Source organism: Phlebotomus papatasi, chromosome 1 (assembly GCF_024763615.1).
Source record: "Phlebotomus papatasi isolate M1 chromosome 1, Ppap_2.1, whole genome shotgun sequence".
Taxonomy (NCBI): domain Eukaryota; kingdom Metazoa; phylum Arthropoda; class Insecta; order Diptera; family Psychodidae; genus Phlebotomus; species Phlebotomus papatasi.
This window is the reverse complement of record NC_077222.1, coordinates 58,129,328-58,156,225: the sequence shown is the minus strand read 5'-3', so window position 1 is coordinate 58,156,225 and position 26,898 is coordinate 58,129,328. Positions and strand designations below refer to the sequence as shown.

General features: G+C 32.6%; 1 protein-coding gene across 1 annotated transcript; it reads left to right on the top strand.

Annotated features, from left to right (window-relative positions):
• Positions 1-463: 463 nt before the first annotated feature.
• On the top strand, positions 464-25,813 carry LOC129809038 (attractin). The gene is made up of 7 exons (XM_055858898.1): positions 464-792; positions 964-1,206; positions 1,542-1,847; positions 10,259-12,847; positions 16,748-16,961; positions 17,036-17,117; positions 21,136-25,813. Exons 1-7 carry the CDS (start codon positions 542-544, stop codon positions 21,288-21,290), a joined length of 3,840 nt encoding a protein of 1,279 aa, XP_055714873.1. The 5' UTR covers positions 464-541; the 3' UTR covers positions 21,291-25,813.
• The last annotated feature ends 1,085 nt before the right edge of the window (positions 25,814-26,898 follow it).

Sequence of the window (26,898 nt, the reverse complement as noted above, 5' to 3'; positions counted from 1 at the left end):
TGTATTTAAAATTACTTAGAAATAATGCCTAGATATTTTGATATCTCTATCTTTTGGCTTTTTTAAGCTTATATTGAAGTTTATCTAGTTTGGTCAGAGGGGTGCTAAAGGGTGCTAATCAAGGTACTAATCATGAAAAGATTGGTTCAGGTCAGGAGGGTCAGGAGTCAGCACCTCTAATTCAGAAGCTCTGGCAAGGATCTTATACTTTATGATTATTAAGAGCTTTTCTGTATTTTATATATATTTTCCTACAGAATTTTACTTAGATTGAGGTAGTTTAAAAATTTTTGTTCCTATGATGATTTTTTTTAGTTTTTTCATAAGAGCAAAATTACGTCTAATAACCGTTTTATGTTTGAATTCGAATGCACTTGCATGACTTGCATGAATACTGGCATGCAACCCGCCCATCCGCTAAGAATGAGAGGCGCAGAAGAAAAGAGAAAGAAAGAAGTCAGGCAGTCAGGGGGAGAGACAAAAACGAAATTGTCAGTGAAATCTGTCAATATGTGTCCAAAATGGTAGAAGTAAAGAAAAAATGATGTTTCAATTCATCTATTTAGCAAAATATCGCCGAAAATGTGTCTGGTTTTCACCAATGTTGTGTACCCTGGTGCTCTGGAGCTTTTTGCTAGTGAACCTTTGTGTACAAGTGGCCAGCAAGTGCAGTGAGCTCGATGAAGATACAAATGGCTCTTGTATGAATGGCGGATTTTGTCGGAATGGGAGTTGTGTCTGTCCTGAAGGTTGGCAAGGTACCGAATGCCAATTTTGTGGGGGAAAAGTCAGGTAAGATGTTCGGGAAATCATCCTGAGTCTCTGTGGTGGGTGGATGTGCCCCTGGGAGCGATGGGATGGGACTGAAAAAGTTCACTCTTGGGGGCGATCGATAGTCGATGGCTTCTTTGTGTTCTACTTTTGTGTCCCGTATGTTTACCTATTTCTCTGGTTGTCTGGCAGACTCACCCAACCCTGGGGCAACATTCACGATGGCATTGGCAATTACTCCATTGGGGTGAAGTGCAGCTGGCTGATTGATGCCCGAGACCATGGTCCAATGGGACATTCTCTCACCAAGGGCATCTCCCGGAGGGCCTCTAGCATCCGGATTCACCTTGAGGAGTTTGCCACAGAGTGCGGATGGGATCATCTGTACGTCTACGATGGAGATAGTGTGGAATCTCCGTTACTAGCTGTTTTTAGGTGGGCAAAAACAAAAAAAAACTGTACTTTTGTGTCAAATGTTTTTTTTAGTGAGAGAATTAGAAGGTGTTCTTGAATCAATGCGTGAGAAAAAGAGTGCTAGAAGAGAGTCAGGTGATTCATTCTCGGCACCTTTTTGCATAGAACCTCCCATAGAAGTTAATCTCATCGATATCTCAAATAATGTCAAGTGGTTAGCCTCATATAAACATACTGCAATTACTAATCAATATTATTGAGTTACGAAACGTAAATAAATATTTTATTGAGAAATTGAATTAAGAATAAGTAGATCAAAAGACTAAATATTGTCTCTTCTACGTGCATCTTTTCAGTGGCCTCATGTACAAACAGAACTTCTCTATTCGACGCGTTCCAGACGTCGTGGCACATTCAGGATCCGCCCTTTTGCATTTCTTCAGCGATGATGCGTACAATATGTCTGGATTCAATATATCCTACAAGATCAACGGATGCCCAACGACTGACTCGAGTCTCGTGTGCTCGGGACATGGTTTCTGCGACGAAGGAATCTGCAATTGTGATGCTTTTTATATTGGATCCGCCTGCAATGTGCCAATTTGTCCAAACAACTGTTCCGCCCATCTCGGCCAGGGAGTCTGTGATCGCGAGGGTCATGCGTGAGTATCCACAATTAACTTTTTTAAATTTTAATATTCACCTTATAATTAAATTTTTGGGTCATTTGCCTCTCATGCAGCATATGCTTCATGTGAATTTTTCTAAATTACTTTAAATCAGAATCAATGGTTAAATGTCCTTTTATTGCTTAGAAAAATTGTAAGGAATCAAGTAATCCTTGTCCTAGTGAGAGAAAAATTTAATAAATTTACTGCAAACCACGAAAAAATTAAATAAGAATAATTCTTATTTCGGATGTAAAGTTTGAGGCCTCTACCTCTATCACTCATAGAGGCTATTTACATCGCCGCATTAGATTGGGATTGAACTGTTTCAAAACCGGATTTAGGAGAATTAAGTCTTAATCTAAGGCCGCAATCTAAACGATTTCATTGAGGTCATTTAGACTGTCGTATTAGATTCTGATTGAATTGTCTCAAAAACCGAGTTTGGGACAATTCAATCTCAATCCAATGCGGTGGTGTAAATGGCCTTATAGTTTCCGAGTTATTCAGCTTTAACTCTTTCGTATCTTTTGAGACTCTGAGTACCCAAAGCAGCATATGAATGTTCTGTGAAAAACAATATTTTTTAATTATTTAGAACGGATAAAAATCCTATTTTTGTGGATGATTACAAACTAAAGGAAAGTCCAAATGTAAGACATTTTTTGTAGGACCTCAATTAATTCCTGAGCTTAGATATTTTTAATTAAAAAATGGTGAAATTGGCTTGCAGTATATGCTGCGGTCCGGAAAGAGTTAAAGTTTTTTTTTGAATGTTTTCGTGCATTTCTTCTACAATTTTCTTCATTTTCAAGTAAAATTTCGCACATCTTAAGCCTAAAAGAGGATATAAACAGATGTAAAGTTTGAAGCCTCTATCTCTCATAGTTTTCGAGATAATCGACTTCAAAGTTTTCCATATACTTTTGTGCAAATTGAACCAGATTAGCTCTAGTTCCAAATAAAAAAAACCCTTTAAGTTTGCCTACAAACTGAATTTGCAATGTAAGAAAGACACCTTTATAACCTGATCTAGGGTTAATCGATTTTTGAAGCTTTTTAGAGGGTTTTTGAACTTCACAAGATATTTTTGTTTATTTTCAAAGAGTTAACTATGGCATTGAATAAATGAGCAGTAAAAAGTTAAAATTGATCAGTAACAAAAAAATTTGAAACAGTGATATTATCGTCCAAATTTTGGCAAAGGGAAAATAAAGGGCTTTTCACTCTATATGGAACTATTTTAAATGTTAAATATATAAAATAGACCCATTTTTGTAAAGATTTAAGTTTTTTACTGACCATAATCAGATATTTTACTGCTCATTTTTAATTTTTTACTGCCCATTTTGAATTTTTTTACTGCTCGTTTGTTTTTTGCCGTTAACTATTAGCAGTAAATGCAGTTATAGAAATTTGAAGGTTTAGTAACGTTCTAGGATATTAGATATTTTTGGCAAAGAAAAAAAAAACAGTGGGAAGTAAAAAATTAAAAAAAATGGACAGTAAAAATTAAAAACATTATCAGTTTGATTTTAATTTTTTGATTCGTAAAATATCTAGAAATTATAATAAGAATGGATCTTATTCATGTTTAACATCTAAAATAGATACAGGATTACCAAAACCTAAATTTCAGTGTGTTGATTTTTTTTCGTTACCGACAAAAATTTACTGATCATTTGTATAGTTCTGATTTTTTTTTTTAAATTTTAATTAACAATTCTATAAATTATGCAAATTTTCGTGCTTTGTGAATTTCTTATCAGGATTATAAGTTACCTATAAAAAAAATTACAAGGTTAATTATTTAAATTCACATATCGCTTTCATAAGAAAATATATAGTAAATTAATTTTGTAATGTTTCCTAAAAGTGAATTTAAAAATTTAAAGATTTTTTCTTTATACATTGGAGCAAATAATATCTTTTTCGCAATTGAGAAAAAATAACATTATAACCTTTTGTCATTAAAAAGCAGTTTTGTTTATTTTATTAGATAATCTTCCAAAATTTGATATTATTCAATTTTTAAAGATATATGGAGATTTCAATTTTTTACCACACATAAGGCTTTAATTACTCTAGTGTCTTATCAGTCAAATTTTTTTAGAAAAACATAACTTAAGGTGGGATTCATAAAGGTAAACGATTTATTTAAATATGAAAAATCGAAAAACTTGCTATTTACGATTTTGAGACCGATTTTTATTTTGAAGGAACAGGGCTAAACCTCAAGTCTGAAGACCGCTTTATTAAATTTGCCTGATAGCGACAATATGCACAATGATTCTTGATTCTTATATTTTTTTCCATATTATAAAAAGTTATTGTTCATATTATTCTTTCACCATGAAAAACTTCCAGCGCTAAAGCTCACATTGTTAATATATTAATTTAGAAATAGATAAATTATTCACTTGGTCTTCTGAATTCTAGGTCAAATTCAAATAAATAATTTATCTATCAATCAATCAATCACATGCGTTCTTGTGATTTTGCAGTCAAGAATTTTTAACATTATTGTTTTAGTCAGACACCTCAACGCTTTTATTATGTTTTTCAATTGGAATCTCATGAAATATTTGTTGGTATCCAATTAAATAAACTTGTGAAATTTTCAAAGAATATCATCACCTTTTCCCCATAAAACCGAATGTTGACTTACTTTCGAATGCAAAAAAAAAAACAAATTTATTGGCAACATATTTACAACATCAAACCACAAAAATTGTCATACATTGAATTTATAGAGCAGCTTTTGATATTCTCTTTTAATCGTTTTGAATGAGAATTTTATGGAAATTGCCTCGATTGGGTTTATTATTAGAAGCCTTTCTCTACTAGAGGTCGATTTACAAAATTAGACTTTGTGAAACACTTAAAATGATTTTAGTATTGCGTTATATACTCTAATATCTGCAGTGGGTTAAAAAAAGAAGCTTTATGATGTTTACGTTAATTATGAGAAGCAGTATTTATTCTCAAAGAAACGCAGTTATAAAGATAAAAAGACTAAAAGATCAATAGAATTAATTTCTTGAGAAGTTTAGCGGTATTTATTTTAAAGACCAAAAAAACGTTATTATCATTTCCATTTTGTTAGACTTCCTCTGGTTTAATTAGACTGAATTACCAAAAAGCAAAAAAAAAAGTAAATAGAACTTCTTATTTGAGGAAGTACTGTTAAATGATACAATTCCCCACTTGTTGATTTTTTTAGTGGAAAGAGAATTTTAATTGACTGACCGCTGCGAACTTATGAGGCGATCAAGGGGGAAATATCTCAGGAAATTTTTTTATATTGAAATAGTGTTCAGCTTTCAAAGGTCATAATATTTTATTATGACTTCGGCACACCTTTTAGATCAGGAAAATTTCATGATATCGACAGTAACATTTAATTCTTTCTCAACGTTTTGCAAATGCTGTTCTACTTTTTCTCACTCTTCCTTTTCTTTTAAACATCAGAGCAAATTCAATTCAGTTGAATCGAAATTTGAGTGCAAAAGAATGAGATAGACATAAGAAATACATTTTATAAAAAAAGTGCTGTGTATTTCGATTTCATGAGAGATCTAAAATGTGTGGCCGAGACTTTACAAAATGCTTATTCTATTTATTTTAATAATATGCAAATATAATACATTGGCAAAAAAAACGAATGACCAGTAAAAAATTCAAACTCGGTCAGTAAAAAATTAAATTAATGACCCTGGCAAACATTTTAGATCAGGAAAATTTCATAAAGTAGAAATTCACTTCCCTTTCTGTCTCAAACGTTTTGCATATGAATTTCTTTCGCATTCCAAATTTGGTTCGACATCCTTCGAATCTTTCAAGAAATTTAATGGAATTTTCGTTATTTACACTTTTAAAATTCGTGTCCAGTAAAAACGAATGGATAGAATTTACAGTTTTTTCTAGAAATTTTTTAATGAATGTGTACGTTAGGGGTTAACTGACAGAGTGCTCGCTCTATGATATAGGGTCGAAGGAACTCTTCTTCGATAGGGAACCCCTATCACTTTTGTCAAAATGATGAAATTTAGTTAATATATCTGGTAAAATGAAAGTAATAGGGGAGACCGGGGCAGAATTAGCCACGCATGATATTAGACAGTGGGATGTTAAAGCTAGCTTGTTTTAGAAGGAACATTAAAGAAATCACTATTTACAGTAAACTCTCTCTCAATCGGACATACGGGGCAAAATGTCATCGTAATTATCGAGAGATTTGAGCGTGAAAGTAATTGTAAATTTCACAAAAAGCGCTCGATTATAAAAAAATCACGATAAAACAAGAGAAATTAGAGTAAATTTGAGCAAATTTGTTTCAAAATCAAACGTGAAAATTGTCAACAAAATTTTTTGCCCGAATGAAAAAGAGCCGATTGAGCGAGAGTCTACTGTGTTCCAAAATTATATTTCCAACAACGTAAACATTTTAATACAAATTATATGCAATGAAAAATTTCATTTATTAGCCAATTCTGCCCCGGTCTTGATTAATATTTACCGTGAAAATCTTTTGCTTGAAGGGGGTCGTTTTTGTGGGTGGTGGAAAATTCATAAAAATTACCACCCTTGCAGCTCAGGAAAATTGAATTTTGCAGATTCGTAAAAACATCTGTCAAAATTCTTGACCTCCGAATTTGAGAATTCCTCACTGTTTTGGGTCACACTGTGTATGCCGCTCGGGATATTTGACTCGTCAGAGATTCCACTGGTTCCACTGAATAAATTCACAAGAAAATTGGGTTTATTAAACAATTTTCACTAAATTCTCGAAGGAAAACACGCACTTCCCCATCAAAATGAGACTTCATCATATGTTTTTATTTCACTTCTGTCAAATTAAACATTAAGCCTGAATCTGCTTATGGTAGGTGTGATTCTTTCATTGCCAATGCGGTGCGTTTTTGAGAATTTTTCATCCAATTTGCTTTGTTTTCAAGCGGAATTTTTCACATTTTACTTTAAATTAATCACTGGTAATTCTAAGAATCACTGATGTTCAAAAAATGTTCTGTAAGACATATTCGAAACGTTAGGGAAAAAACAAGGATTACAATAGATGTGATTACTACTTTCTGATTTATGCAGTGATGAAACTAGACTGCTTATGGTAGATGTGATTCTTTAATTTTGCCACTTCGATGTATTTTGAGTATTTCTCATTCAATTTTTCTTTGTTTTAAAGTGGAACTTCCCCAATTTGACTTTAAATTGGTGGCTGGTCATTTTTGAAATAAGTTACGTCCGAAATATGTTCTGTAAGACCAATTGGAGGTGTTAAAGAAAATCTGAGGATTACATTAAGTATGATTAAGAAAGAATTATACCTAACCAAGCTCTTAACTGACTGTCAGAATGCAGGGGAAAAAATGGTTTTCCGAGTGTCAAAAAACATGTGTTAGAAAAATAGCTTAAAATTGATTTTTAATGCGTGATACCTCCTACAAATAGTGAAAAAAAGTAGATGAAAGTTCCATCTAAGTAGTGATACCCAAATTTTTGTGTCCGGTGTAATGTTTTCGGAGAAAATAAGGCTTACAGAGGTGGGAAAAAATGGTACGAAGGTGAGTTAACCAGGGCACCTTCGTAAAAAATGCAGCTATATTTTCATTTTCCTGTAGAGGAAAATCCACGGACTTTCAAAAATTTTGTGAGGCAAAATTATGAACCCCATAAGTAAGAGATTTTTTTGATATAGTGATATAATTGATTCGGTGTGTGTGGCATTCAGTAAAAAATCTTATATCTTGGACTCCTTTTTCAATACGAACCTTCCCTTTTATGTTTCGGGTTCGAATCTCTTGTAGGTCAATATTCAATGAGCTTCAATCTAGTTGATTCCACAAGTAGGGGAAAGTGGTCTGTCTTTGAACGAAAAATGATGTTCAAAATTTGATATTTTTTTCAGAGTAAATTACAACATGAGTTTTACTTTGCACTACACCCAAAAATTCTTTTGTTCATTAAGCTTCTATGCTTACCACATTCAGGACTCGCAAGTCCTCAGTTTTTCCTGATGAGGAACTTGAAAATGTGATGTCGATATATTCAAAGGCAGCCTGCATGGTCTGCCTTTGAATGTGGTGGAGGCAGCCTTTGAATCTTAATTTTTCACTGAGAATATTAGGGCTGTATCATTAAACGGCCCATAATTGATTAGCATGAACCCTAATGCACTCAATAAAACTACCACTGTAGTCAAAAGTCATTATACAACAACCACATTTTTTACATTTTTCTGAAGCACTGTTTTTCACTTGAAAATTTATAAGAAAACGCCATTGCAGTTGACAATTGTCAGTTTGAAACATCCTGGCCGGAGCAAGATAGCATGTTATAAGTATTTGTATGACATTCGTCAGACCAAAGTAGAAGTTCTATTCTGCTCCCGGACAGGAAGCTGTCAGATGTTTCAATGTATATGGAAAGAGAGGATTCAAAGGCACATAACATTAAGATTCAAAGGCTGCTGCAAAGCAATATTTGCAAACTTTTATCACCCACAAAATTTGTCTCATTAGAATCAAAATGTACAGTAGATTCTCACTCAATCGGCTCTTTTTCAATCGGGAGAAAAATTTTGTTGACAATTTTCACGTTTAATTATGAAGCTAATTCGCTCAAATTCGTTGTAGTTCTTCCTATTTTATCGTGATTCTTTATAATTGAGCGCTTTTTGTGGAATTTACCAAGGCTTTGACGCCCAAATCTATCGATAAACCGGATGACATTTTGCCCCGAATGCCCAATTGAGAGAGAGTCTACTGTATTTGGAGAAATACCATCCAAGAATAACCTTCTATGACTCACAATAGAAGATTTGTTCGAAAAATTATTTTGATTATGAAAAAACACATAAATTGTGGAACATCAAAATTACAGTTTAGAGCTCAGTTTCGTTTTTTTGCCTTAGCACCTAGAAAATAAGAGCTAGGGTCTGCATTTTTTTGACGACTTGTGAGGATTATGAATAGATATCTAATAGGTAATAGAAAAGAATTTATGCTTTATCTCTTTCGCGTCACACTTTTATTCAGCAGATGAATTCATGTAAAATTGTGTTTTTCCTAATTCTTTATGATCAAATATGGTAAAGTACCCTCGAGTCAACCGGTTCCTCGACTCGACCGGTGGTCAATATTTGAATGTTTTAATGGTGAATTTCTATAAAATTGTCACTGATTCGTATTTATTTATGAAATAATTGACCTATTAGTGTTAGATAATATGCCAAATATTAGTGCAAATATAAATAAATTGAATAAATTACTCTACCGGTCGAATTGAGGAACCGGTCGACTTGAGGGCACTTTACTTTATAATAGTTCAGAGAGGAAGAAAATTTTCCATTGCGTGAAAACTCGGAAAAACCCCGGGTCATATATGACCCTATTGTCCTCAAGGGAAGTGTACATACCATTTTCAAAATCTATATCACGGGCTTTTTAAGAGTTTTTTTACTTGAAGTTATTAATTTGGGCAAAACCATGGCAAACTGGATTGTCTTGATGAACACTGTACTTCTGGTGTTCAAGGAATCTTCCTGGTAATCCCTTGAACAGTCATTGTCACAATATTTTGAGTAGTATTTGGCAAAAATAAACTTATCCACATATTTATTCACACACAATACAATTGCACAATATGAGACGCTTGCAGAATACTCTAAAATATAGCAAAATATGTTATAATTCATCAGATATAAGATGAAATGTCCTGGAACAAGATGTCCCACCTGCATTTCACAAAGAAAAACAACGTCCCAACTACATTTCGCTATAGGTTTGGGACGAAAACATTGTTATACCCTTGGGGACAATAGGGTCATATATGATCCGGAAAATTCTACACGCTTTTCTGGAAAATTGAGAGTAGTTTATTATATCAATCTTTGGATATTCTATTTTGTGTTTCTAAAGAAGTTTTTGTTGAAAAAAATAAATGAATATAAAAAATTTTGAAAAAGAAAAGTCATTTCACAAAGTTTGAAATTAGTGATTTTTGATCTCAAATATTTTCTTTTCCTGAATATCTGGAGTCTTGAGAAAATTAGCCATGAATCTTACATCCTTCTATTATGATGTCGTGCACAACCGATAGATTTCAATTAATGTAAATTGTAAAAAAAATTGTTTTTTCCCCGGGTCATATATAACCCTAATGACGCGAAAGAGTTAAAGAAAAATGAAAAAAATTACAATATTCAAAGGCTGCCGCATTCAAAGGCAGACCACTTTCCCCTATAGAAAACAATATTTTTTTACCGGATATTATGCCGGAATATTTTATTAGTAATGGCTGGATATTTCCCCCTTTGGGAGTGAATTAATAAGCCTTCGGGAATGATGCTCACTTGGATGGAATTGTAACACAATTGTTTTCTGTAGATGCTCGTGCAATGCTGGCTTTGCAGGCAGCGACTGCTCGCAGCTGGAGTCCCTGGGATACTGGGACACAGTGGAGCCTGACTTTGCTCCAGATGGCAGTGCTTCGCATGGGGCTGCTGTTTGGCGCGATACTCTGCACATAATTGCTGGAGAGAGTTATGGACGTGGTCAGTTGCTCACAATGTATGATTTCAATGGGAATGTTTGGGAAACGGCCCATGTTGAGGGGACAAATTATCCAGAAATTCGCTATGGAGCTTCCACAGTGATGTACGGTGACAAGATCTTCATGTATGGCGGTGTAATTGGGAACAAGGGCGTCTGTGGAGAATTGTGGGCATTCGATGTGAGTGCACGTAGTTGGGAAAATATCACCGTGAAGATTGATCAGTGCAATGCAACGTATGCCATGTGTGGACCATTGAAATCTGCTGGGCATACAGCCACCCTGATTCCAGGGTATGAAAATGGGAAGAAAGGCAATTATCAGTATATGGTGGTGATTTTTGGGCATTCACCCCAATTTGGCTACCTCAATACCGTGCAGGAGTACAATTTTGGGACGAGGGAATGGAAAATTGTGAATACGAGGGGTTTTCCTGTGAAGGGAGGATATGGACATAGTGCCAGCTATGATTGGCTGACGGAGAAAATTTATGTCTATGGGGGAATTGTGTCTGAAAGTGAGAGTAATCAATTGCTTAGCAATCGATTGTACAGCTATGAGCCTTTTACACGAACCTGGACACTTCTCACATCAGCTTCCACAGCAAGATTCCTGCATACGGCTAATTTTGTATCACCTGGACTTATGATGGTATTCGGAGGAAATACTCACAATGACACTTCACACAGTTTTGGTGCCAAGTGCTACAGTCGTGAATTAATGGTGTACGATGTAATCTGCGATTCCTGGCACAGTCAACGGATGCCGGCGGAATTGAGAACGGATCTGGCAAGATTTGGTCATTCGGCGGTGATTTTTGAAAAATCTCTGTATATCTATGGGGGATTTGATGGTCAGATGATTGGGGATATGATAAAGTATAGTCCTGGGAATTGTCATAGTCTCCAGAAACCAGAATCTTGTCTCAATAGCCGTCCGGGAGTGAAGTGCGTGTGGGATATTCAAAAGTCCAAATGTCACGCGGTGTCAGATGTTCAGAAGACTGTAGTTTTTAGCAGGGATCAGGATGTCTATATGACATGTCCGGAAGTGAGTAGAATTAAGATGACGCAACAGCATCTCCATGATGCTGAACGTTGTGGTGAACTCAGTGATTGCCAGAGCTGTGTTTCGACATCTTTCGGATGCACTTTCTGTGGTGGAAATGGGGGATCGTGTACGAAGGACAAATGCAGGGAAGTCCTAATAGATGGCAATGGGAATCTTTCCGTCCCCATTCGGGAGATTGATCAGTGTAGTAGGGATCCAAATCCAGTATGTTTGCAATTGCACGGATGTCAGGCTTGTACGGCTAATGTTCTTTGTCATTGGGATTATGAGGCTAGTCGGTGCAAAGCGGCTGGAAATCGTACAGCCAATGACATTGCTGACACTCTCCCATGTCCACCGGCCTGTGCTGCCCTTACGAGTTGCGAAAATTGCACTCAGGGTGAGTGTATCTGGTGCCAAAATGAACAACGCTGTGTGGACAAGAATGCCTACACGGCGAGCTTTCCGTATGGGCAGTGCAGAGAGTGGACAACACTGTCCAGTAAGTGTCGGGCAGCGGTTTCCGGGAAGTCTCAGTGTGGATTCTATCGGACGTGCTCACAGTGCAGGGATGATCCGGCCTGTGGCTGGTGCGATGATGGTTCCCGAACGGGGCTGGGGAAGTGCTTGCCGGGAGGTGATAGTGGACCCCAGGAGGAGATGGAGTGCCCCGTCCACAGATGGCACTTCACTCATTGTCCCAGTTGTCAGTGCAATGGTCACAGCACCTGCATCGATGGCTACACTTGCCGGCAGCCCTGTGGGAATCTCACCACAGGGCCCCATTGCGATAAATGTCGCACGGGCTATTGGGGCAATCCAGTGAATGGGGGCACATGTCAGAGGTGCGAATGCAATGGACAGGCCACTCATTGCAACAGTGAAACGGGAAAGTGTTACTGCAGCACAAAAGGTCTTGCAGGGGATCACTGTGAGAAGTGTGATGCCACAAATCACTATCATGGGGACCCTAGTAAGGGGAGCTGCTACTACGATCTCACCATTGACTATCAGTTCACGTTCAATCTGTCCAAGAAGGATGATCGTCACTTTACACAAATCAACTTCCGCAATTCACCTATGAAGTCAGATGTTGATGCGGACTTTACCATCATCTGCAGTGTTCCGGCAAAAATGAATATCACAATTCGGACGGCTGGAGGCCCCGAAAAACCCCTCATCACAGGAGTCAATTGCTCCACTTTTAGGCATCGCTTCTCCAAAACGGAACATCTCTTTGGGGTGGAGGACAATGTGACGCTAACTACGTTCTACGTCTACGTCTATGAGTTTCAACCACCGCTCTGGATACAGATTGCGTTTTCGCAGTATCCTAAACTTAATTTGCAACAATTCTTCATCACTTTCTCCACGTAAGTACAATCATTTTTTTATTGAAATTCTTGTGATACTTTTTCCTTGGTATTCATTCAGAGAATATTGTTGATCGAATCGAAGTCAAATTGATAAATAAATAATAAAAATGGAAAAGTAATGCCCAGCGCACAATAACTTTTGTTTACTAAACATGTTTTTGACATTTCAATGAGATTGAGTGAGATCTAGATCTAGTCATCTCGCTCACTCTCATAGAAATTTTAAAAACATGTTTACAAAACAAAAGTTATTGTGCACTGGTCATAATGCTTTTTAAAAAGAAATAAATTTATGAATTCAAATCGACATTATACTTTTTGCTAGAGTTTGAATTTTGAAAAGTAAATATGAATATTATATCATTAAAATTAGAATTTTTGATCAGTTAACAACAATAAATAGTGACTTAAAGGGGAGGGAGGGGGCACAGAAGACGGAAATTCTGTATTTTTACCGTTCGACTTCTAGTTCGGTTATAAGCTTAAAATCAAATAAAAAACTATTTTCGAAAAATATAATTCGTTTTTGAGAATTTTACCGATTAATTACCGATGCAGCCGGGTTGAAAATTTCAAAAAATCCAAATTTTCCCAATTTTGTGTTTGCCCTTATTGACCTTTGAAAATTCAAAATGACGATTTCTTTAGGTCCATAGGTATGTAAGAACAAAATATTAAACTGGACTATTCCCAAAAAATTATTCAAAGGCCAAAGAAAGCGTTCGAGCCATTTTCGAAATAAACAAAACAACGTGTTTTTTTAGTAAACACTGAGAAAAAAAAGAGGGTGCGATTAACATTTTTTCCTCATAACATTAACACTTTTTAGGTGTAAAAATATATCAACATTTTTTAATGTTAATTTTACACCTTTTTAAGGGTAAAATGGGTAAAATTAACATGAAAAAAAGATAACTTTAACCCCTAATACACCTAAAAAGGGTATTATTTACACCGATTTCGGATCAATACTGCAGGGTAAAATTAACATTTTCGGAATGTTATTTCAACTTTTTCGGATTTCTCTCAGTGAAGGTTCACAGAAAAGCGGAAGTCATTAAATCTTCTACCGTTTAGCTCTAAACCGATGATAAGTTGAAAAAACTGGTTATATACTCTATCTTTGAGTTCACTGAGAAAAAAGAGGTTGCGATTAACTTTTTTTGCTCATAACTTTAGCACTTTTTAGGTGTAAAAATATATCAACATTTTTTAATGTTAATTTTACACCTTTTTAAGGGTAAAATTAACACGAAAAAGGGTAACTTTAACCCCTAATACACCTAAAAAGCATAATATTTACACCGATTTCGAATCAATAATGCAGGGTAAAATAAACATTTCCGGAATGTTATTTTAACTTTTTCGGATTTATCTCAGTGTAGGTATGTCAGAACAAAATATTAAACTGGACTATTCCCAAAAAATTTTCAAAGTCCAAAGAAAGCGTTCAAGCCATTTTCGAAATAAACAAAACAACGTGTTTTTTTTATTAAAGGTTCACAGAAGAGCGGAAGTCATTAAATCTTTTATCGTTTAGCTCTAAACCGATGATAAGTTGAAAAAACTGGTTATATACCCTATCTTTGAGTTCACTGAGAAAAAAGAGGGTGCGATTAACTTTTTTGGCTCATAACTTTAGCACTTTTTAGGTGTAAAAATATATAAACATTTTTTAATGTTAATTTTACACCTTTTTTAGGGTAAAATTAACATGAAAAAGGGAAACTTTAACCCCTAATACACCTAAAAAGCATAATATTTACACCGATTTCCGATCACTAATGCAGGGTAAAATTAACATTTTCGGAATGTTATTTTAACTTTTTCGGATTTCTCCCAGTGTTCGTATAGTAAAAATTGTCAATAAAATATTCGACAACAAGATAAATTCAAATTTTCTTTGAATTCGCATTAAATTTTCGAAAATGTAATTTTCTGAGTTACTTTTCCCCAAAACTAGGCCTCTACACACTAGGAGAAATTTCTTTAAAAAAATGCCTTTTTAAAGAAAATTTCCTCTATCCTTGTAGGCGGAAGCGTCAGATTTTTTTTTAAAAAGGCAATTTTTGACGAAAATTGCTTCTAGTGTGTAGACACGAGGTTATGTGGGTCTCGAAGACTAAAAACACAATATATTTTCTCTAATTTTTCAACATAAATAAATATTTATTAAATTTTTAATCAAATAAAAGTGTAATATTTGAGAAATATTTTCTGAAAATTTCATTAAAAAATTTTAAAAATTCAGTTGTTGGGACTTTATATTCGAAGAGCTTTTTTGAAAAACTATGCGGTAGTCACAATAACTCGGAGTGAATTCATTAAGTCAAAAACCAAAATATTTCTTGTTTGACAGTTAGACGATGAGTTAACCCTTGAAGGACGATTGGAACACCGGTGTCCCATAAAGAAAATAATTTTTCCTGACTACCTAAAGTTATTTTTTTCTTATGTCTGTACATAATTGTAAAGTAGAAGGTTGAAGGAATCTAGGATATTTTTTGCAAGTCTCTAGCTATTTGCTATGTAGTAAATGTTTAAGCTAAAAAATGGCCAATTTTTAAATTCTCAAATTCATAATTGATTTTATTTATTTTTTATACTTCTAATTTTATTTAAGCAAAATCCTTTTGGCAATAAAAACTACAATAATCATACGTAATATTTTTCATTAAAGCGAAAAATATTATTCATTGGTATTGTCAGAAAAATTACTTAAATTTTTGGGCTATTTTTGTCCCTATAGTTCATAGAAGCACAAAATACACCGAATCAGACTCTGTTGGACTTTTCAAGGTTAGATGTAAAACTTATCATTGATTATATTTCTCAGTTTAATTCTTATTGTTGATTTTCATTCCGTAAAAAGTGTCTCGTCGTTAAAGGGTTAAATTCGTACTTGGACGAAGTCTTGGGTTGACCCCCAATAAAAAAAAACATTATCTCCAGACGTTTTTTTTTCCTTTATCCCCTCACTCCCCTCCACCTCCAGAAAAGTCATAGTTTTTGGTTCATTTCGAAAACGGCACTATAGATTTCTCTTATTTTCGGTTATGTTTTAGAGGTAGCCTAGGCGATCATTTCGTCCAATCCAAACATACTTATGACTGGCAAATTCACCATTTTGTAATATTGAATGTCAATGATGCTATTGAAATTTTGAACCCGGTTACATAGATCATGAATCGGTTAAAGTCGTGAATCGGAAATTGTTTATTACTTGACCTTAAGTTTATTCCCAAGCTATAGAGCAAACGGTAAGAGATATCAACTTCCGGTCTTCGATGACTCCCCCATAAGTGGACATTATCTCGGTCGGTCTTTTTTTCCTTTTTCCTCTATACACCCCTCCAAAACCATGTTTTTTCGGTTTTTCTCAAAAATGGCCCTAGCTTTTTCAATGATTTTCAAATTTGTTTTGAAGGTACCCTAGGCGAACATTTAGTCCAAATATACTTATGACAGAAAAAATCGTGATTTTGAATTTTTGAAAGTTCGAGGGCTCATTTTTTAAACGGTTTAGTTAAATTTAGATTTTTGAAAAGGTGTTGAAATTTCGAACTGGCTAAATGAGTCCCAATGTGTAATGAATTGATGAAGTAATCGTAATTGATTTCTTTTTCTCAGTTTTTCCTCGTGAGTTCGAGCATTCCGCAAACCTGAGACGTCTTGCTATCTTTTTAATTCAATTCAATTCAATTCAATTCAATTTATTACAAACTACACAAATTAGGGAATTTCCCTCTTACAAATGTGCAGTTAAGTTTAAAAGAAAAAACAGAAGCAGAAGAATAGATATTAGAAAGCTTAAAGGGAAGGGGAAAAAGCTTAAAAAAAATTATACATAAAAAATGATTAATTTTATTTTAAAATGAATGATTTTCCTTTCTGCAGTTGCTTCCTTCTTCTGTTGCTCATGGCAGCAATTTTGTGGAAAATCAAACAGAAGTACGATATGTTTAGGAGACGACAGAGGCTGTTTGTGGAGATGGAGCAAATGGCTTCACGTCCGTTCAGCCAAGTCGTGGTGGAAATTGAAAACAGGGAATGCAATGAGCTTTCACCGGCTGTTGAGACGATAACGAGTGTCCCTAAAAAGCGAAAAAAGGTAAGAGTGAACTCAAGTGTGATGATTTTTCTAAATGAAAATTGAATCATTGGAATCATTGTTTTTTTTTGTAGGACGCACCAAGTCCCATTGCCCTGGAACCGTGCAGCGGTAATAGAGCTGCGGTTCTTTCACTTCTAGTCCGGCTGCCAACGGGTGAGTGAAAGTTTTTTTTTGCATTATTTCTAATTTGAGGAAATGCGCAAATTGTGAAATAAGATCGTTGTATAATTAATTCGTGCAATTTTACCTAACTTGTGCAAAATTTTCAAATATTGCTTTCAATCGAAATTCGTTCACTTTCATGTCCGAGACTTTGGGGATTTTGTACTTTGTGAGTTAAGTAATTATAGTAATTTTTCCTACTACTGATGTTACAAAAAAGATATAGAATGACTCACTGCCTGGCAATTAATTCATTGCTGAAGAGTTGCGAGTATTTGATGTTTATCTGATGTTGTACAATTATTATAATTTATTCATAGTCTTCATAAATGCTTTTCGATTATAATTCTCACATGGGAGAATTTTTAGCAATAAATTATTAGGTTTGGAAAGTATTTAGGAAATTTTTTTTAAATAAATATGAGAAATTAAACTTTTTGGTGATTTTAATATTTTCCAAAATGATTTAATAAGACACAATTATAAACAAAACAAATTATAGAATTGCAAAATTACAGTGTAACTAGGGTAATTGCTGAATAATTCAGTCAAGCCATTAAATGCAAATTTCTGACCATGAACTTTGCAAAAAGATTTTGGGTTAATTTTTCAATGTAATTTTTAGATATGTTCACCATACAATTCGTTTATTTGAAGTTTATTTTCTTTTTATTCAAACTTGTAAAATGGTTCCAGTCCACACCAGGATCAAAGGAAAACAATATTTTTAATTTAACTTTTTTAAAAAGTTTCTAGAAATTGAGTCTAAACCCGAAGATTTCTTTTATTTCATAATAAATTTTCATAGATTTAGAGAGAGTTTTTCTGAGGTTTAATATCAAAGTTCGTGCAGGAAGTATGATGCTCAGCGGATTTGGAAACGATAGAATTTTTATTTGAAAGGCGGGTAAATTTTAAATAAATATGAATTGGTTAAAAACTGATAAAGACCAGAAAGTTTGAAATTTGCCTAAAAAGATTTTTATTACATTCAGAGTCGTTGAATCGATTTTAAGCGGTTATAAATCTATATGATAATGTACGAGCTCACGGGCTTATCATAAACATAAAGCTCACGATGCTTTACCCTGCAAATTGCTCTTGCAAAATAATTTTTTTTAATAATTCAGTAAAATGATCTGAAAACCAATTTTAAAGATTTATAGTAAAACTTTCAAGCTGGAGAATCCGGATTATTTTTTCTTCTTAAACTTGAATCAAGCTACATTAATTTTGCATTTCGATAAAGTCCGGTAAAGTTTAAAACGTCAATTTTTTAAACTTATTTCTCAGGCACATTTCCAAGATCGATGATACTTCATGAAATCAAAATTCGCGTTCCTTTCATTCTCAAAAGATTTGCATAAGTCTATCTCACACTCTCTCTGACTCAAAATTTGGCCGAACTAAATTTAATTTAGTGTGACGTTCAAAAGAAGAAGACGTGGCAATCATCTTCCAGATGATTTTTATTAGGGGTTTTTAGATCAGGAAAATTTCATGAATTTTTGCTTCATGAAATTTTCCTGATCTAAAAAGTGTGCCTGGCCAATAATTTAATATAAATTAAATATTTATGGCATTATTGGCACACCTTTTAGATCAGGAAAATTTCATGTAATTGAAATTAGCATCTACATATTTATTTGCATATGTTTATATCTACATGTTTTGCATATGTTTATCCTACTCTTTCGGATTCTTCTTCTTCTTTTGAACGTCATAATAAATTCAATTTAGTTCAATCTAATTTTGAATGCCAAAAAGTGAGGTAGGCATTTACGAAAAGTTTGAGAAAGAAAGAGATGTGAATTTTGGTTTCACGAAATTTTCGTTATCTAAAAGGTGTGCCAGAGGTTTTAATTATAAAATTAATTAATCCATATCCTGAGTTGAAGCATTATAATGCTTGACATGCAGTGAGCGAAATTCAAATAGGGACGGACCTATAAGTGGGTAATGTGGGTGGTTTGTAAGTCTGATCGATATCTGATCGAACAACAGTTTTTATGATAGTGACCCACATGTATTTACGTTCATGCGTGCACGAATTCGTAGATGCCGAATTTTCAAATAAAAATAAAATTACCTGATCAATGAGAATGATTTTAATAATTTTTATTTAATCTTTAAATTTTTATAACAGAAATAACTCTCTTATGCTTTGTAAGACCAATTCATGAAAAAATTTTAGATCAATCTGCTCTATACGTATTTGATAGCTTTTATGAGTTCCTCTATACGGGCTTCAGGCTTACGGTTTAGCCATATGTCTTAGCTGATCTAATTTCTTATCAACCAATTTTTTTTTGGAAAAATGTAATTTAGAATTGGATTATTAAGGGTAATAATCTTTTAGATTCTGAAGAACCACTTAGATTGGTTGCTATTTAGGATTATGAGTTCTTTGGGAATTGGGCTGAACCTGAATTACTAGTCTGAAAACGATCCTACGGTCACTACGGTTTGACACCGCTTAACTTCGGCGTTAATTTCCCTTGCAATGATGCCTCACAGATTTTCATTGGGATGTGGGTCGTAGGTCAGAAGAAATTCCTGGACGATCTTTAATTTGCAATTATTTTTCCAAGAACCACTCCATTACAAATCTTTTTTTGTGAATTTGCGCATTACCCTACCGGAAGATGACATTACCGTTGGGTTAGACTTCGGAAAGAGGGACAAGTGCATCTTCAAGTAGAGGAAATAGCCCATGCTTTGAACGATCCCGAGCTTCGTAATGACTAATATTTTCTATGTTTCTCAATAAATATGATAACTAAAGGAAAGTTTCCAGATTTTAAAATATATTTCGGAGTCACATTTATTCAGAAACGTACGAAAAATTTAATCATTACTGAGCCTTGGGATCATAATATGATTCTATTGTTTAACACTTTTCAGTGCGTCAGACACCATGCACCGACATATAGATCCATCCCTATTTGAATTTTGCTCACTGTGTATTAAATATTTAGAATGTTAGTTTCTGGTTTGGTGATAAAAGGGATAAAAGTCTTTAAAATATCAAACTCCTTTTAAAAGGCTGCTAAAACTTGAAATGTCGCTGGATTAATTTCTTTTATTTGCAATTTAGTGGAAATCAAGTTTTCTTGATAGTGGTTCCAATATATTTCTTATTTTTGAGTTTTTTGAGTTCTGTTTAAAAGTCTTTTATTTATCCAGAGAAGTTTTATGTGATTCAAGTAGCTAATAAATCAAAAATTGTACTTTCCTGCAACAGATTTTGGCATTTTATAAATCAGGTTATAAACTTAAAATCTGTTTAAATTATGTTGTGATAAAATAAAAGAAAAGAGTTGAGGATTAATACGCAAAACTTCTTATTCTGCTTGCTTACCTGAAAATTCGTCTGCTAAGTCAAATTTAGGGATATGCTATCGAACTCGCCAAGTTGAGCAGTCTGATCTTTTTAACTTCGCCGCTCATTTGAACAGATAATTTTGTTGAAGAAAAAATTGGTAGGGATAAATTTACCTTTATCTCTTGTAAAATCAATAGTTTTTGCCATATTTTGCAATTTTCTGTGTTAATCATTGGTTAGGAATATTAAGTCTGATTTATTTGACTCACTCAATTATGAATGAACTCCAAAGGTATCATTATATTGAGTGTTAGGATCGAAACATAATTTCAGCGATAAGAATCATTGACGGTGATCTTAGTATATATTAGATGAAAGTGAACCAAATTTTGAGAGCAATATATTGAGAAATTCAACAACAAAAACAAGTGCAATGATTTCTTGTTTTGAGTCTCACTCAGAGAGGCCCATTTATCATTTTGAATTTTATTTATGAATTTCTTTTTCATATGACGGTGTGTGAATTAACTCGTTATAATTTATTAATATATTTAGTAGAGTTGGGTGGGTGAACTTGAACGAGTTTTTGTGCATATAGACATGAAAGTCGAATTTTCACGTGTGATGCTTAATTGTTGTCTATCCCTCTTTCTCACGGTTAATTTATAAATCTAACTCGTAAAGGTGGCCATCAACATGCTCCGCCAGGGCAGGTGGCTGGATTGGCGGTGGCAAGTGCTCTTGTGACTCTTGGCAATCCACGAAGGCCATCCATTGAGCACCCCAAGGAGCCTAAAGCTAAACGAAAACAGAGTCAACATCCAGACAGTTGTATATAAAAAAAAATTATATATATTAAAAAAAAGCATGGAAAATAGGAAGAAAAAGAGATAGGAGAGTGTTTTATGAAAAGTGTTTTGAAAGATAGGCGAGTTTCCAAGAACAAAAACCCTCTGGCCAAGAAGGTTAAAAAAAAAACAATATGGAAGAAGGATACTGTGTGAATGTGTGCGCTGCTAATGTGAAAAGATATAGGTATTAGTTTATTAACTTAGGGATTATGTAAATCTCTTTTTTCATATTTGATTGAAAAAGAAAAATTTTACCTCTTAAGTCTATTTAGATACAAAATAATAAAAAAAAGATGATATGAATACACCTATTCCCACGTATTTAATCAATTTTAACTTTACAAAAAAAGTTATATTTTTTATGAAAATTGTGCTAAATAGTGAAAACAAATTGAAAAAAAAAGAATCAAATTGAGTAGAATTTCTGCAGACGAAGTAGTGTTTGAACGAAAAGACATTTTACTGCTGCCACTGATAAAGATTTATTAAATATCTCAATAACAATTTAAGTATAGGTATTTGTGCTCCCTTTTTCCCCTCCGAAGTGTATTTTGAGTTCATTTTTAGCTGTGATTCTTTCACAATCACAGCCATTGTAATGTTGCGGTTCAGTCAATTTTATTTTTTAAATATCAAGTCACTCGGATTAAATACACACGTTATGATAAAACAGAATAGAGGTGAAGAAGTGAAAACATATATTCTAACAATTTAAAATAATACATAAAATAGAAGATAAAAAGAAAGACGTGAAAGAAAAAAATTACAATGTAAAACATTTTAGATAAAATACAATACTCAACAATATTAATTTTTAATGTGATAGCATTAGATTTGTAGGATTTTTAAAATGAAATGACGATGATTTGGAGGCAAATAGTGAGCCATTGTATGATTAATATTGAGCAGCACGTGTGGATTTTTGCTTCTACAAAACACTCATTTTTTTAAAATTTTATTCTGTTATTGTTTAATGTTTTTTTTTTTGGAAATTAAATTTTCAATTGATGCATCTTATTTAATGCTTTTACTCTACTTACACAAAAAATTACAGCATTAGTCGCGGTTGGTGTATTGATAAAAAGACAATTTTCCATTTTTCTTTTTAAAATATCCTGTTTTTCAATTTTTCAATTTTAACACAACGACTATTATAAAAAAGCTCCAATTTTTGTGGAAAAAGATAAGGTAGTTTAATAGTAAAACTTTATAAATTGTCAGATAAACAAAATTTTTAAATCATATTTTAAAAGTATATTAAATAATATTTTAATCAAGAGTTTTGAATATTATTTGTCAAAGTAAAAGTCTTATTAAAATTGTATTAAATATTACTTGAAATTAAAAAAAATACTCTGACAAAAAATTTGTAGACAGAAGTTGAAAATGGTTTCAGTCCATAAATTTGTCAAAATCCTTTTACTTTAACAGATAAGTTTGTAATTTGAATATATTACAAACCAGGTTGGTTCTATCATACTAGGATTTTCACAATTTAATTTTGAATTCAATTGAGCCAATTGAGCATTAAAAGATTTCTAGAATTTACTTGAAAATTCTCACAGCCAGACACATTTTGCAGGAAATTTGCTCAATTTTAAATAGTTCCGCGAGATTTTTGATTGTGAATGACTCCGGAAAATGTGTCACTTATCTGTTATGCAAAAGAATTCCTAAAGCCATAAGAAAGGGTTGTAGGCAGGGGGACTCATGAAGATACTCTCATACAGTTTGGAGTATCTTGTTGAAAATCTGTATCAAGTCATCCCAACTGAGATTTTTCGACACAACAATGTCCTTCGAATTACTTTGGAGGAACTCAACAAATTACTCCCAAAACTGAAGCTTTACTCGCGTACAAGTTTATCACTAATCACTATACTTATTTTATTTTTTTTGGCCACAAATAATAATTAATTACGAGTGAATAAATTTAATAAGAACAATTTGGTTCAAAAGGATACTTGTTTACTTGCAATAAAATTGAAATTAATGAGCAATTTTAACATTTTATTTTGCTGAATTCAAATTTAATTGAGCAACCATATTTATATTATTTTAGCATATTTAAACATATTTTGGTGCGCTAAGTACTTTATATCAATAAATAAGCGAAAATCTATCAATTAAAATGATTTTTAATACAAAATAACGCATAGGAACAATTCATCTGAAAATTTAATTGAATTTACAAATTAAAAAAATCCTAGTATGATAGCACGGTTAAGCATGCTCAGTAAGCATGCAAGTTGGTTCGTAAACGTTTTTTTCTGACAAATTTTCAATTGCTTCCGTGGGTACTACCGCAGTAAAAAAAAGAGTTAAAAGTATTGAAACATTATTGTCTTTCAAAAGCTGTCTGAATATTTTAAAGTTTAGTAACATTATTGATAGGTCTCAAGAAGGTCTAGAATAGACCATATTTAAAAAAAAGAAAAAAAAATTAAACAAAATAGTGTTTTCGATATTAGCACAGGAAATTAATAAGGGACCCGTTTTATACACGATTTTCAAAAACTTTTATTAAAAGTTGCGAGAGATCAAAGCAGTGATCACCCTTAATAAATTTGGAAAAAAAATCAAATAAAAGGTTGGATTGCCATTAAAAAATTATTTTTTCATAATTATTCGTCGCTTTTAACGAATTGTCTTTTGCAATATGAGTTCCACTAGTAACTAATAGAAAACATTTTGCAAAAAAAAAAAACAATTAGTAAAAAGCAGCAAATAATTTTCAAAAAATAACCTTATTTTGGGGTGACAATCCAACATACATGCTTTACTTACATGATTTCTTTATGAGCCCGAAATATATAGTGAAATGAATCTGGGATAACTATTTTTTTTTTCAGTTTATCATTCTCAAAATTATAAATAATGTTTAAAACATCGAAATTTAAAGTATCACAAAAATCTGCCTAGTTTAAAAGGTTGATTTATTGAAATAACTGCTTATCCAAACCTTCACGACTTTGTAAGTTCGAACTGGTAGGGTCATTATTTATTCGTTATTATTTACTTATTTTTCTCAAAGAAATATTCGAATTATTTTTAGTATGATTATAATTATTACTAATAAGTAACCCAGAGCATGATTTTTATAATGTCTACTCAGATGAAAATTTCTACACAAAAATTGGAGTTATATTTCTTGAAAATTCACTCTAGCTTCTTCAGTTGGTAAACTAAACAATGTTTAGGATTTTTTGAAAGGAAATCGTGAAAATATGCTTTTTTTCTATACTCTACATCTCTTATTTTTAGTATCTGTTCATGTGTGTACAAGCACAATTTATTTTACTTCCTTTGCTAATTTTATGTTACTCATTGAGAAACAAAATCGTTTTACAATAGATAAAAAAAACTGAGAACATTTCTTTATGATTGAATCAAGGGTATTTAGAGAAAAAAATTAAATTGTATCTGTATTGGAGATTACTGATAATAATGCTGCGCAAAAAAAAAGAAAGAAGTAAATAATCATATGGAAAAAGGGTACTTAGAAGTGAAAGATGAAATAAATATGATAGTAAAGTGTGAGAAAACAAAATTAATTGTATAATAAAAAATACAGATAAAGGCTGAATAAGTAAGAATTTTCACAATTGTACGTGAGGAAAAGATTTATATACAGATGATATAAAAATAAGTAGTTGTCCCTCGTATAGAACTACAAAAAAAAAAAAGAAAATGCTTCGTCAAAGTATTTTGTTTCTGCGTTCTTTTGCTCAATGAATCAACTGAGAAAAAAGTCTGTGAATAGAAATTTCACAGTGAAATAAGAACATGAAGAATAGAGTCATTAAAAATATATAATTGAAATCTGTGTGGTGGATATTGGATCAGAGAAGAATAGTTGTACAATAATTTAAAAAGAAAGATATCAATTGTTTGCCATTGTCATAGTGCTTCTTTTCTTTTAGATTTGATCACTTCATTATGACCTTTTTGCATATCAAATTGTTGGTCATTCTGTCGAAAAGGGTTTTATTTCCATCAAATTGGAAAGTGTATCATCAACAGAATTCAGTTAATAAGTAACAAAGTGTTCATGCAAATATCTTTATACAAATAATTTGAACTAATGCATTTTTGTTAAACTTATCATTTCATTGTGTTTTTTTTAATATTAATTTACATAACTTTTTTTGAGTATTAGGTTTTTTATATTTTATTAAATGTGTGAAGTATGAGTGAATAGTAGTATTCTATATTAAAAAACAAAAACAGTTTCCAAATCTTTCTTTAAAGAAGAATAGAGAACCCTTTGAAACAATATTATTATTTTTATATGATGTTTTCTCATTTTATTTTGTTTGTAACTACTGATTTTTGTAAATACTATATTTTCTAGAAATTGAATTAAAAGATATTTTTTACGTTTACTGAATTCATTATTGGACAAAAACATTAATTATATATTATTGAGAAAAGAATTGTACATAGACATTACAATAAAGAGAGGAATCAGTTGGAAATGATAATAAAAGCATGATTCTTTATGAAATATTGTGTATTTTATTATTAAGTAAGCCCTTTAGCTGTCTTATGGCCTCTACACATTAGAGAAAATTATGTCCATATTGAAGAGTTTTTCCTATACATAGGGAATTTGCTTCAATATAGACATAAATTTGCTTAGTGTGTAAAGGCCATTAGGTATTTAGAAAATTACTCAACGAAATTTGGAAAGAGTCATAACTGCCTGATGCAGGCTTTAGATTTAAGGTTTATCCATATGGCTTAATTGCTTTTATATCTTCTTAAAATATGAAACTTTTGGAAAAACTTGCACTTTAGGATTGCATATCAAGTATATAATAAGTCTAAGAGTCTAACGAATTTTGAAGAATCACTAAAATTGCTTCTAATTTTAAATATTAGATATACTTTCAAAAGGGCTAAACCTTTGGTCTAAAATCCGTATAAATTCTGTTAGCCGTGATTTGTGTTGTTATTTCTGAAAAAAAAATACTAAGAGGTCTTCTAACCCGTTCTCTGGTTAAACCAATAAAAATAGTAATTTTGGATCTTCTTAACAATCCCTCTGGCTATTGCTATAATAATACGAGCTTCAGACCTAAAGTTTAACAATAAGTCTTAACTTCTCTAATTTCTTTTGAGATAAGAATTTTGGGAAGTTTTTGACTTAAGATTGAATATGAAGGGAAAATGATGCTTTTTGATGATCTTATGTAGGATTTATAAAGAACTTCTTAAACTGGGCTAAGCCTCCATTGTGAAAACCGCGTAAAATTCATTTTTCATTTAACTCAGTTTCTAAATTTATTTTTATTCCAAACTATTTGCATCTTCAAATTAAATGTAAATTAGTTTATATAAACCATCATTTTGATTTGAAAGTGTATAAGAGGATCGAAAGAATACTTGCTGGCCAAGCGACATATTCGACTACCTTATCACTTTCTTAATTGCATTGATCTGCCAGAAAATAAAATTATTTAGTTCAAGAAGAGTAAATTTTAATATAATTTCTTGGTGTAATCTTCAACCCCTATAAGTTGATCCAAAACATTTAAATGTCATCTATTCCTCCTCAGAACCTCCATCTCAAAAAGAGATTGATCTAAAAAAT